Source organism: Echinops telfairi, unplaced genomic scaffold (assembly GCF_000313985.2).
Source record: "Echinops telfairi isolate 266 unplaced genomic scaffold, ASM31398v2 ScPeMD7_7424;HRSCAF=8462, whole genome shotgun sequence".
In the NCBI taxonomy this organism is placed as follows: Eukaryota; Metazoa; Chordata; class Mammalia; order Afrosoricida; family Tenrecidae; genus Echinops; species Echinops telfairi.
The window spans coordinates 10,059,968-10,074,209 of NW_022111324.1; the positions used below are offsets into that span (position 1 = coordinate 10,059,968).

General features: G+C 36.7%; 1 protein-coding gene across 2 annotated transcripts in view; it reads right to left on the reverse strand.

Annotated features, from left to right (window-relative positions):
* Positions 1-14,242, reverse strand: part of KIFAP3 (kinesin associated protein 3) — a 167,936-nt gene that overhangs the window by 37,929 nt on the left and 115,765 nt on the right. For both annotated transcript variants that reach the window (XM_004706740.3, XM_045298136.1), the window contains exon 18: positions 6,599-6,788. In XM_004706740.3, coding sequence (XP_004706797.1) covers positions 6,599-6,788 — 190 coding nt within the window. The remainder of the gene's footprint in view (positions 1-6,598; positions 6,789-14,242) is intronic.

Genomic DNA, 14,242 nt, shown 5'->3' on the forward strand with positions numbered 1-14,242 from the left:
GCCCTTTACAGATATTTTGAAAAACAAAAAGAAACGTGATGGAACTACCCTTCTTTGATGAGAAGAATAAACAGGAGCATTGTCATGGTGGAAAGGGGCTCTCTGGTGAAAACTTTCTGGGAAGATTTTTCGGCTAAAACTTCGGCTAAATTTCTCAAATCAGATGTTAGCATTCTTTGGCCTTCCAGAAAGTCCACAAGCAAAATGCTTTGAGCATCCCTCCCCAAATGATACCCTAACCTTTGATCTTGACCAGTTTCCTTTTGCGGTGACTAAACCACTTTGAACTCATGGTAGCCACTTGTGCTTTGTCTTCAGGATCATACTGAAGTTGCAGACACTGCTACAATTGTTCCAAGAAATGCTTCAGGATCTCGATCCTACTTATTTTAAATTTCCATTGAAAACTCTGTTGTCTGCAGCTGATCTGAAGCCAACCGTTTTGTCACCTAATGAGCAAAAAGTTTGCTCAGATTCCATTTTTCCAGTCAAAATTAGGCAGACTGAACCATTTGAGATGTCTATGATGGTGGCTATTGTTTCTGCCATTACTCATCCATTCTCTTCAATTATGGTATGAAAAGATTGTTTCACACATTTATGTAGATCATAGGTTCCCAAACTTATTTTGCCTACTCCCTCTCTTCAGAAACAAAATTACTCAGTGTTCCTCTGGCAGTTAAAAACTTTTGTACTATAGCCCATAATCCAGGATAAATGGCAGGTTATTCTAACATAGGGGTTAGGTCAATTCACGACCTGAAAGGTGATTAAGAGTCATAGTCTTAGGGGTTCCACCAGTAAGCCTGACCTGTAAACTTGGTCTCTGTTATGTTTAGGATTTTGTTCCACATTTTCTCCCACTCTATCTTACTCTTTTATAGAAGTTGGTAGTGGTAGCCAAGCATCATCCAGTTCTTCTGGTTTCAGGATCATAGCTGAGGTTTATATGGTCATTAGTCCACTGGACTAAATATTCCATGCATCTTTTGCTTGTCATTGCTCTTCTTTCCTTAGGATGAGATCTATAGTTGTACCTTAGATGGGTGCTTGTGAGCTTTTAATATCTTAGTTACTATTCACCAAAGTAGGATGTAGAACATTGTCTTTGTGCATTATGTTATGCCAATAGTCTGTGGTATCCGTGTCCCTTGAGACTATGATTCTGAACCCTCAGGACCAGGGTGTTTGTTGAATTGGTTGTCATTCATAGCAACTCTATGTACAACAGAATGAAACACTGCCAAGTCCTGTGCCAATTCTCATAATTGTTATTATGTTTGGGCTCATTGTTTCCGTCTTTATGCCAACTCATCTTGCCAAGGGCTTTCATCTTTTTTTTTCTGCCCCCAGTTTACCAATCATGATGTCATTCTCCAGGGACTGGTCTCTCCTGATAAAATGTCCAACCTACATGAGACAATGTCTCACCACCCTTGCCTCTAAGGAGGATTCTGGCTGGTGTTTGGTGATGTCTAAAAAGTTTTCATAACATCTATCTAGTTAAGATAGGTGGGATAAACAATCTGGAGGAGAAAACAATGGGACAAACGGTTCCAGGGGGACATGGAATGGAGGGGGAAAGGAAGTGGGGTGTCAACAAACCCAGGGACAAGAGAACAAGTGACCTAAAATCGATGGCGAGTAGGGTGTAGTATGCCTGGTGGGGCTTGATCAAGAGCAATGTAACCGAGAGGAATTACTGAAACCTGAATGAAGGCCGAACATGATAGTGGGACAAGAGGAAAGTAAAAGGAAATAGAGGAAAGAACTAGGAGGTCAGGGCATTTGTAGAGGTCTAAATACAGGCATGTAATATGTAAATATATTTATACATAATGATAGGGAAATAGATCTATGTACATATATTGATGTTAAGTATTAAAGTAACAGATGAACATTGGGCCTCTACTCAAGTACTCCCTCAACGCAAGAACAATTTGCTCTAATAACTGGGCATTCTGTGATGCTGCTGACCTTCCCAACACGATTGCTGAAGACAAAGCAGGTGTATAATCAAATGTGGTGAAGAAAGCTGATGGTGCCCGGCTATCAAAAGATAGCACCTGGGTCTTAAAGGGTGAAGACAAACAAAGTGGCCATCTAGCTGGGAAGCAACAGAGTTCACATGGAAGATGCCACCAGCCTTGTGTGAACATGAAGTGTAGATGGGATCAGGTATTAGGCATCAAAGACCCAAAACAAAAAAATCAAATCAATGTGAATGAGGGGGAGTGCGAAGTGGAGACCCAAAGCTCATCCGTAGACAATTGGACGCCCCCTTCCAGAAGGATCACAAGGAAGAGACAAGCCAGCCAGAGTGCAGTATAGCACTGATGAAACATACAACTTTCCTCTAATTCTTTAATGCTTCCTCCCTCCACTATCATGACCCCAATTCTACCTTACAAATACGGCTAGACCAGAGCATGTATACTGGTACAGATAGGAGTTTGCAACACAGGGAATCCAGGACAGATAAACCCCTCAGGACTAATAATGAGAGTAGTGATACCAGAAGGTAAGGAGAAGGTTGGGGGACAAAGGGGGAAGCTATCACAATGATCCCCCAGGGGGACTGACAACAGAAAAGTGGGTGAAGGGAGACCGTGGTTGGTGTTAGACATGAAAAAAAATTATAAATTATCAAGGGTTCATGATGGAGGGTGGGGCAGGGAGAAAATAAGGAGCTGATATCAAGGGCTCAAGTAGAAAGAAAATGATGTTGACAGCGTATGTACAAATGTGCTTGACATAATGGATGTATGTATGGATTGTGTTGAGCTGTAAGAGCCCCCCATAAAATGATTTTTAAAAGTTTTATAATTTTGCCTCTCGTATGTTCTACTACATTCATGGTTATATATGCAACAAAGGCAAATAGACATATACAGATAACTTCTGGTCAAATCTATATATATTAACAGATATACCCCTAACTCTCTCCCCACTCCCATACCTGTTTAACCTATGTGCCTATACAAACATCTACTTGTAGATCACTCTTATTGCATGATTGAGTATATAACAGTATTTGCTTCTATTGCCTTTAACTCTTATAAACCTCCCAGTGTCTTCTGCTCCAAGTATTTTTGGTCCACATCCCTCAAGATGTAGCTTTCTACTCTATAGAATTACACCCTGAGAAACTCACAGGGGAGTTGGCATTGACTTCATGGCAGGGAGTGGTAATCCCTTTTATTGTATACTCCCTTCCTCTTTTCCTAAATTCACAGTTATCTCTCCTCTAGCCAATGATTTCGCCTCTTCTTCCCCTTCCACTCCTGGTAATCATGAAAGAATGTTCTTTTAGTATGCAAATGTTTTCTTAACTTTTTATGGTAGTGATTTCATGCAATATTTGTCCTTTTGTGATTGACTCATTTCATTCAGCATAATGTCCTCCAGGTTCAACCACATTATGAGGTGTTTCACAGATTCATCCTTATTCTTTAATGTTGTGTAGTATTTCATTGTATGTGTGTACCACTGATAAACATTTAGATTGTAGCCATCTTTTGCTATTGTGAGTAATGCTGCCTCGAGCTGGGTGTACATATATTCTTCGTGCATGGCTCTTCTTCCACTAGTACATGTATAGATCATATGAGATTTCTATTCCCAACTCTTTGAAGATGTAAAAGACCACTTTATAGAGTGGTTGCATCTAAACTACTAATGTCTTTGGGGCATTGGTTCCATAAATTTTTGGTAAAACATCAATGATTTTATCTTCTGACCAAAGTTTCACCATAAATTTTCTGTTTGTTCTTGCTTTAATTTTAAAAGAATTCATGTTTTTCTAACAGGGACTCTTTTCAAACTTATATCTTATCCTTCTTAGTGCCTCAAAATAGATCCCATTCAGAAATGTTGTAATTTAGACAGTTAGTAGGAGTTTATTTTGGTACAAAAATTTTTTTGAAGTCCATGTAGTTTTGTTATAATATGCCTTTTCCACGAAACCACCAACAACCCATGAAACTTTTGACCTACTTGTAGTTGTCAGGAATATAGAAATTGAGGAAAAAATGACTAAAATGATATATCATAACTTATTTGACTATACTTGTTAAAACGTATCACAAAACACACAGATATGTGAAAACTATAGTATGATGTTAAAATGCATCACACAAGTGCACAGAGAAGTGTAAACTACGTTTTACAATGGTCTTCAGAAAGACAAATGATTTTAGCTTCATATTTCAGTATTATTATTCACACATCAGGATAAGCCTCACCACGATAAAACAACAGTAAAATGTCATTTAGAATTAATAACAGAGCTCTATAAATGATAATTTCTCTACGAATAAAAGTAAAGTCTTTGGGTGGTGCAAATGCTTCATACAATTATCTGCTAACCAAAAGGTTGGAGGATTCACGTCCATCCAGAGAGGTATCTTGGATGAAAGGCATAACAATTCAGCAATGAAAACCGTATCGAACACAGTTCCACTCTGGGATCATGGGGTCACCATGAATAAGAAGCCAACGGACGGCAACTGGTTACTGGTGAAAGCACTAAAAAACCCAGCTTCATATTATGAGAAAAGGAGTTAATCAGTAACTGTAATCACAATAATTTCAGAGTCTAAGAATTAAAGTAATATAATTAAAGAAGATGCTAGATTCTTGTTTCATATGGTAATCCAAAAATTCTTCTATAAAAAAAAAGGCAAGAGAGAACAGATCTATTTTGACTGATATATATTGCCTTTGAAAGGTAAAGCCCCACGGGATGATGATCCATTTAACTACAATGCTGAGAAGCTACTAGCACTACTTCTATCAAAAGCAGCCTAACATTTCATGAGAATTCTTAAACAAGATGACTTAAGCATTCAAAAACATATTCAGTATCAAAATTTTATGTAATATTTGTGAAGATACAGTAAAAGAAAAGAGGTTGACACTATATAGACTTCAAGAGCCACATCTTGAGATGTTACAGAGTTTGGTATAGGAACTATTTCATAGAAAACAAATGGTGAAAACATTTACCATCTAAAAGAAATAAATGATAACTTTAATCTTATGGTATATAATTTCTGTTGTCAATAGTCTATTGGATCATTAGGTTAGAAGTGAAATTAAAGAAATAAACATGAAAATATCTAATGATAATATTCAATTCAATCAAATACAGCCATTATTTTTCCATGAGATACAGATGTTTCTAAATATTTGTATATATAAGTATACAGCATTTTTCCACAAAAGCTTTTTAGTTTTACATTTTAATTATAAATTATTTCATGGAACAATGGCTACATTTTCAATTTAAGAAGTTAATTTTATTGGAATTAACTTTGGAAATGTGGTATACCTTTTTAGAAATCTGTTCTAAAATTCTAATTGTAGAAAATAACGAAGTTAAATACTGAGGTGATCATTTTCCTTGGTTATGAAACTAATGATTGATTCACACTGAAAGGTAGCTCTCAATCTTCAAAGCAAGAAACTTGATTCCAACAATATTCTGATTCCTATTAGTGTAATAATTGATATCATATATATGGTCCATCATTTTACCTCATGAATATCTGAATATGTAAGGAACAGCTGCTTGCCATTACTGAACTAAAACCTTCTGGTTGGTGGAAATTAATGATCTATGCCATCTGGTTTGAAACACAAAGCAGTATTTCATAACTACTGTAAAGCTCCGTTAGGAAATCTATTTAATTTTAAAAATATAGCAGCAATTTTCCATGATTCAAGTAACTATTCAAATATAAAAACATATTTCCTACTAGCTTAAAAATAATAGTGTTTATAGGAAATATTTGTTCAATCCACAGTTCTGGAAACACATGAATAAATACATAGTAGGGAAAAAGAATAAGGTGAGCATTAATAATATATAGTAATTACTTTAATCCTTTCTATTTCAAAACTGCTATAGATTTTGATTGAAATCCTTTCCTTCCTTTCCTCAATTAAGTGGCTTCAATAAAACAATGTTAATACTGGCAACACTGCAACACATTAAAAATAAGAATATTTTAAAAATTACCAACCTTTGCGCCAAACTTATCTTTGGAGAAAGGCAGTATGGCAGAATAAACAAGGTTATATATGTAAAAATTATGTAAAAATTAGTCTTGAAACACTGGCAGAGTTAAGAAAAATTTTTTTCAATAGTCATCAAATCAAGTTTAGTGACAAAATCATGACAAGTTAAACACTAAGGATTAAATATATTAAAAAACAAAACACAAATTAATAAGGTATAAATGTCATACATGAAAATAGAAAACTAAATACTATGTTAAAAAATAAAAGCCAAAAATCTTCAAGATGTCAGTTTAAATGCTATGTTCTAGAAAGTAATACACTTCTAAGAGCAATTAATTTTCCTGGCTAAACCCTTTTTTATAGATATCACATCAAAGACTAAATTGGAAAAAAAATAATGGTGAGTTAATAGGTTTGCCTGGTATGTATAGATGTTACATCTGAAATCATTGCCAGAAGACCACTTATATACTGAAAGAGGTCCTTACAGAGTGTAAGAATGAGCAAGATTAGCAGACCAGAATTCTTATATAAAGCACACATTTGTTCATTTTAGCTGTGCTTATCATCTTACCTGAGTTATAGAAAAGGTCAGGTCTTTCGAGAATATCTCCTTCATGGATATATGGCTCAATTCGATCATCGCCATATAAGTACTGCTCACTCTCATCCATCTGACGACTCTCTACCATCTCCAGCCACTGAGAGTTATGCCAGCGAAACTTTTCACTCTGAATTTTCTTAGCCCATTCTTCATCATATTCCTATTAACAAATGTGGAAGTTTTATGTAAGCTCACAAAAGACATTACTTGTCACTTGGACAGATTTACTTTGACCTGATGGAAAGAGAATTTTTGGTGACCTACCCTTGGATCAGGGAACAGTGAAATATCTGTGGAGAATTATCTTATGCAAAAATTAATTAACAGTAATTAAATGCATAAATCTGTCTGGGTTACCAATCAATAATGACAGTGGAAAGCACTAGAAAAATTAAAAATCTACAAAAAGTGTATTTACATATTGCCAACATTTACATAATCAATCAGACTTCCAAGAATTCTTAAAGTTATAATTATTTGTGGAATTACTGACTGGCTGGAACTACTGGTTATCATTATAATCACATATTTTGCTCTATCTTTGTTTAAATAATATATCAATAGAATAAAAAGCATTATTAAAGTATTTCTCTTAGTTACTTCAATGGATTATATTTAAAACAAATAGCAAACTGAGTTAATTGTTGTTTTAACCATAAATAAAATGATTTTTATCTTATTAGGTATAATTATTTCTTTTATTGCTTTTATACTGCTTGGACCATAAAGTCCTGAGGAAAAACTATGTGGTTTGGTCTTAATAGTTTTTACAGAAATTCTTGGCAATTGTTTTTTGAAAGAGAAATAGGCAAATTAATATAAGCTGCAGCTGATCTTATCTCCCTTAGCTTTCCTTCTCTTCGAACCGTTAGCGCTCATAGGTGTAGCTATTTCTGACAGGTGAATACACTGAACCATCAATGGTCAGTGGACACGATGGCAAAGATGGAAAAAAGAGATGCAGATATTTGTCCTGTCCCTTAAAAAATATACTGCCTGAGATGTAGTCAATTAATATGGCCCTTCTAGCCATAAATCCTTATGTGATATATTATAATTCTAGACTCTGTTTGTGGCTATAATCGCATTTTGGAGGGTGTTCTCTACTATACTAATGGGCAGGATTAGGGTGGATTAAGACCTGAATTTAGCAGAGGGTGTCAACCAAGTCACACTCTTTGCTTCCTTGCGGGAATTGTTATGACTACTTTATAAGCGAGTGTGACATAAGGCACCATCCTTTGTTTTTGTTGGATGGGGTATAAATGCTGGTGCCACTGTGAAGTTTTGGCCCACATCTCCTGAAAAGCCGTACCTTTATTTCTGGAGTTTTAGTCATTTTTGGCTTTTGACTCTGGACCCTGCATTTTGTTTTGTCTCTGCCTGATTGAACAGCACCCACATCATGTGAGACATTTCCTTAAAATGTTGTGAGTGTCATGGGATGTTGTAGCAAACTTCAAAACCCCGGGCCATGAGGGAATATACTAAAGGGAGCAGTGAGGGGAAAATGGAGCAGAAAAGCATCTTGGAAGAGTTGGACATTTGGGACATCTTTAATCTCTTACACCTTGGGACTAGTCTAGTATTAATTCTTCTGAAATAAATTACTATACTGCCAATAAATAAATTCTGATTCATAGCAACCATGATGGTGTAGTGGATTATGAATTGGGCTGCTAACTGCAAGGTCGGCATTTCAAGCCTACCAATCCTTCAGCAGGAGAAAGATGGCTTTCTGCTTCTGTACAGATTTGTAGCTTCAGACACCCAAAGAAACGGTTCTACTCTGCTCTATAGAATTCTTTAACTTTCTCTGTCATATGCATCCAGAAGCACCTCTGAAGAAAGGCCTGGTGGCTCTACTTCTACAAAACAAAAAAACCAGCGTTGGAAAACCTTATGCAGCACAGTTCTATTCTGAGAAACATGGGGTCACCAAGAGCCGAAATCTACTCTAAGGAAACCAGGGTTTTGAACCAGTTTGAATCTCTGCTGACAATGTTAACTATTAAAAATAAATCGGTGGGGGAGTGGGCAACAGTGCTGCCCTCCAGTGGACAGGATGATCATCAGTAAGAGGTGAACCCAAAAGAATTTTAGTCCAGTGTAGAGAACTTTCCACCAAATCTGAAACAAAATATTTCTGAAAGAAAATAGCAAAAACAAAATATCAAAGAATGAACTTTTCATACATGAGAAACATAAATTTCAAAATAAATATAATTTTATTGTTCAAAATCTCCCAGATATAGAAGATGGATATTGGGCCTCTACTCAAGTATGCCTTCAATGCAAGAACACTTTTTTCTAATAACCCAGCATTCTGCGATGCTCGCCTTCCTGACACAATTGCTGAAGACAAAATGGGTGTAGACGCAAATGTGGTGATGGTGCCCAGCTATCAAAGGATATAGTGTCTGGGGTCTTAGACTTGAAGATAAATAAGCGGCCATCTAGTTGGGAAGCAACCCAGCCCACATGGAAGCACACCAGATGTGTGATGATGAGGTGTCGATGGGATCAGGTATCAGGCATCCAAAGACCCAGAACAAAAAGTCCTATCAGTGTGAATGAGGGGGAGTGCGGAGTGGAGACCAAAAGCCCATGTAGACAATTGGACATCCCCTCACAGAAAGGTCACAAGGAAAAGACGAGCCAGTCAGGGTACAGTATAGCACCGTTGAAACATACAACTTTCCTCTAGTTCTTTAATGCTTCCTTCCCCTATCATGACCCCAATTCTACCTTACAAATCTGGCTAAACCAGAACATGTACAATCGTACAGATAAGAGCTCACAACACAGGGAATCCAGGGTAGATAAACCCCTCAGGACCAATAATGAGAGTAGTAATACCAGGAGAGTAAGGGAAGGTGGGAGCAGCAAGGGGAAATCACAATAATCTACATATAACCCCATCCCAGGGAAATGGACAACAGAAAAGTGGGTGAAGGGAGACACAGGTCAGTGTAAGACATAGGAAAATATTTATAAATTATCAAGGGTTCACAAGGGAGGGAGGAAAATGAGCTGATACCAAGGGCTCAATTAGAAAGAAAATGATGATGGTAACATATGTACAAATGTGCTTGACACAATGTAAATATGGATTGTGATAAAAGCTGTACCAACCCCCAATAAAATGATTAAAAAAAATCAACCTGATAAATTTGAAAGCTTCACATAATCAATAAACTTCTTAGCAATGCCACCTATCAGCTTGTGGACTCTATATCTGTGAAAATATATGGATGTCCTTACAATTTATGTTGGCAGATGTAAAAAATATTCCTTTGACTGTGGCATGGCAAATGATGGCAATTTGGTTTGCCACCAAAGTAATGTTTTCCTTCTCCCCTAGTTCTTAATATTCCTATAGATTGTCAATTTATATCCTAATATAGTTACTTAACATTGTTTTTATACAACTAAGAGCCATCATAAACACTATTATATTTTACTTCATAAATCAGAAATATTTATTATTCAACTGATCATTTCAATACTTAAATCACTGAAGGAGATTGTTTATTTCAAGTTACATGAAGAACATTACCTTTGACACTGATTATTTCTATCTCAGCAATAAACCTGAATATCCATATACTTGTTGCTAATATTCATCTGGTCACAGTAATAAGTATGATGATAATATATACAATCTTTCAATCACTAATCCCACATAATGATTTAAGATAAAATAAGATAGTTCATGTATTTAGAAAACTTACATTAAGAACACTTATTAAGTGCTAGCCATTACTGTTATTAATAACTGTCCGGGTCAGGTATTATAATTGCTGTACTATTGCAGAAATGAAAAAATGAGGCCTAGGAAACTAAAGTGACTTATTTAATTGTACACAGCTGATTGTGGCTATTACAACACTGTAAATTCTGAATAAACACTATGGAAAAAGCAGTTGTCAAGCTTTATTTAATCTTTGTATTATATTTTAATGAGAATATAATAAGTGCTCTCCAAGGTCAACTTTCTACTCTAAAATTCTGAAAATTTGTTTAGCATCGATCAAAGTGATATGGGAGTGTGACAGTGAGGTTTATTATGCCAACCTGGCTAATAAACACATGTGAGATTAATTGAAGGGCAGAGAGATAAATGGCTCAATGAGCCTTGCACTTTTTGTCTCTTGCTCTCTGATAGTTGGACCAGTTGTGGCTGCCTTAGCTAGTTCTCTGCTAGTGTTTCTTCTTTGGCTAGCCAGAAGTCAGATATGTCCATGCAGTTTATTGGGTTGTTTTCTGGAAAGAACATGGGAAGTTAAAGTTTTGATTATTGTGTTTGGTTGTAGTCTTTGGTTATTCCTGTGTGAAATGGCAAAAATGAATGTTGTTAATGCATATTTTGTGCTCAGGGGTGGAAATGGTCATTTGAATTTCTCAGAAACCATGCTGTTTAAAGGCCTGACAGAAAGCCTGGATCTGGTGTAATGCTCTCAGAGACCTAATCCCATATTTTTGTATAAATAGAGTAGTTTAGATAAGAATTTAGACAAGCTAAGTAAGGACTGAACTTGGCTGTTTTAAGAACTGTTTAGTATCTGATTCTACTTTGTTCATACTAATTTCTTCTGCTTATTATTGATATGATTGACAGAAATGTTTATTGGGAAGTATGAAAATAGAGAGCTTGTAAACCCACTTGCCTTCAGACATTAATTTGATCTTTAGATGGGTTGGGACACACTTCAAAGAGATTAGCTTCACCCAGGGCTTTGGAGTACTCAGGACATTAGAAGGTGAAGAGACATGCCTAGGGTCTGTTGACAGATTGAAGGAAATAAAAAAGGAACTCTTTGGATTTGAAGTTTGAACTCTAGTGGTCTTTTTCAGAAGCTGGAAAAAATCTGTGACCATGAAGAAAACTCCTCTCTAGAACTGAACAGAAAAGGGAGACTTGGACAGGCTTAAATGCTTGCTAGGTGACCACCTGGATCCAATTGTTGAGTGGAAGTGGGAGAAATGCAGTAATAAAGAGACGGGTTGAGTTTGCCACTGACACCTGTGGACTTAGTTTACAAGAAAAAGAGAAGACGAGAGATAGTTGACTGGTCTAAAATTCATGACCTAGCACGGGTGAGCTAGGCTTGTTGAGTATTTGTGACGAGCCCACGGTCTAAAGGCAAGGCGACCGATCAATGGGCAACCTGTGGAGGCTAAGTGAGGCAGTCCTCATTGAGTTGACTAGAACCCAACCAGATGAAGAGAAGTTATTTGAGTCTGTGAACTAGTGCATACTGCTGCAGACTTTGTGGATGGCCTGTCCTGATTTGACTTTGCTTATGGATGAGGACTCACAAGGTTCTAACTGGATTGAAGATTCTTCACGTCAAAGAATATGATTGTTTCCTCAGAGCACTGGGTTGATGTAAGTGGGCAGTATAGAAAATGGATACCCCAAATGGGGGGAAGGGATAAAGGCATGAAGTGGTTGGCTTACAAACTTTCATAGGTGGGAGAATATATTCATAGGATTATAGGACTGAGGCGTAGGTGTTACTTAACTGCAACTGTTAGGCATAGGATATTTTTGTTTTGTTCACTTGTAAAATGCTATGTTTAAATGGCACATTTTAAAAATTGTATGCATTTTAGTTTTATCCTATTAGGAACAGGTGACAAATTGGCAAGGGGTGGATTGCGATAGTTAGGTTTATTGTGCCAACCTGGCTGATAAACACATGTGAGATTAATTGAAGGGCAGAAAGAGAAATGGCTTGTCGAGCCTCCCCTTTCTTGTCTCTTGCTCTCTGATGGTTGGACCATTTTTCATAATTTAAGCATCAGCTACACAAATTCTTAGTGGAAAAAGAGTAAACATTCAGTCATGTGTATAAAGCATATAAAATAGAAGTGAAGTGTGCCACTTACTAATACTTGTGAAATATTAGAGCTAAGCAAAAAACCTAAATTAGCAACCTTAAAACATACCCATAAAATGTATTTAGCCTAAGTAAGTATTTCTGTGTACAATGGGGAAGAAAATCCTCATTCAAGGAATAGTCAACTTACACGCTCTTGTAAGAATTTATTATCCTAATTTTAACAATAACAAAAATACAACTAATAATGGAAAATGTGTAACAAGGAAACCATGCTATAATCTTCAAATAATAGCTCTTCCAACTGCAGTGTTCTTATGACCAGATGAGATCAAAGGAACACTGTTATTGAGCCTACACAAACATGCCAGAGTTTTAAAAAAGAGACTATCCACTCCATCTGACATTAGTCCAAATACATAAGGCAAAAGTGTCCATGAGAATGCATCAGGCAGTTGAACTTTGACTTGTTAGCATTTTGGGAAAGCTTGCTCTGCGAGGCAGTGAGGTAGGGAAGCTCTTAGCACAAAATATAAGAACACTCTTAGCCTAGTTTAAAATTCCTCCCAACATACCCATTGCCATCTAAGTGCAACTCTATAGGGGGCAGGGTAGAACCACCCCTGAGGGTTTCCAAGACTATAATGCTTTAGGGGAGTAGAAAGCTTTATCTTTCTGACTTTACAGCCAGCAGACCAATGCATAACTACTACACCACCATGGGTTTATTCACCTCCTTTTATCATTTCATGACTGACTTGATTTATGGAACTAGTTCATCTTTTAATATCAGAAGTCCCCTGAAATGGTAGCAAGAATAGACAATACTGTTATTTTATTTCTTATAATTTTAAGTATGTTTGGATTATAAAACAATAGCTTTAATACCTATGGCTAATGTAATGAGTAGCATATGACAATTGTTCACAGGCCTACCATGACAATATGAAAGTTGTTTTCTCAGCCCTTTGGGACAAAAACCAACAACAAAGCAGGTCAGCCTACCCCTCAGAAAATGAGACAAAATATCTTACTCTATACCAAACTGAGTAATCATTTGGGATATAGAAAATTAGTGCAGAAAAGACACGAAGGCCGTATCAAACCTACTTTGGCTAGTCAGTTACGCATTGGGCCACAATCTGCATGGTCAGCAGTTTGAAACCACCATTGGTTGTGTGAGAGAAAGATGAGGTTTCTTACTCTCATGGAGAGTTAGTATTGGAAAACCGCAGGGGCAGTTTTACCCTGTCTTGTAAGATCACTAAAAGTGGGAATTGACCTAAAGACACTATTTGGAGAGAGTTTTTTCATTGTCACGAGGCAGAGGTCAGACTTGTCTCCACCCGCCATCTCTGCTTACCTGTTCTGACACCAGCCATTCCTCCAATGGTACTACACTCTTAGATGGAACTGCTGGTTCCTATGGTCACTCCATGTGTAATCATTTGAGGAAATGTCACACTGCTTTTTCTTTTTCATGTAGCTATCTAGTTATGCCAGCATCTGTGTAGTTTTAATGGGTTTCTTAGTTCAAGTATAAGTGACTAACCTTGGATACTATTCTAAAATATTTAGATTTAAATGTAAGGGATGAAATATTAGTAATTTATGAAGGTTTTCTTAGTTTGTGAAAATGGAGCCTCAATCCATGATGCTCACCTTCCTGACATGATCGCTGAAGACAAAGAGGGTGTATAAGCAAATATGGTGAAGAAAGCTGGTGGAGTCCGGCTATCAAAAGATATTAAAAGAATCTGGGGTCTTA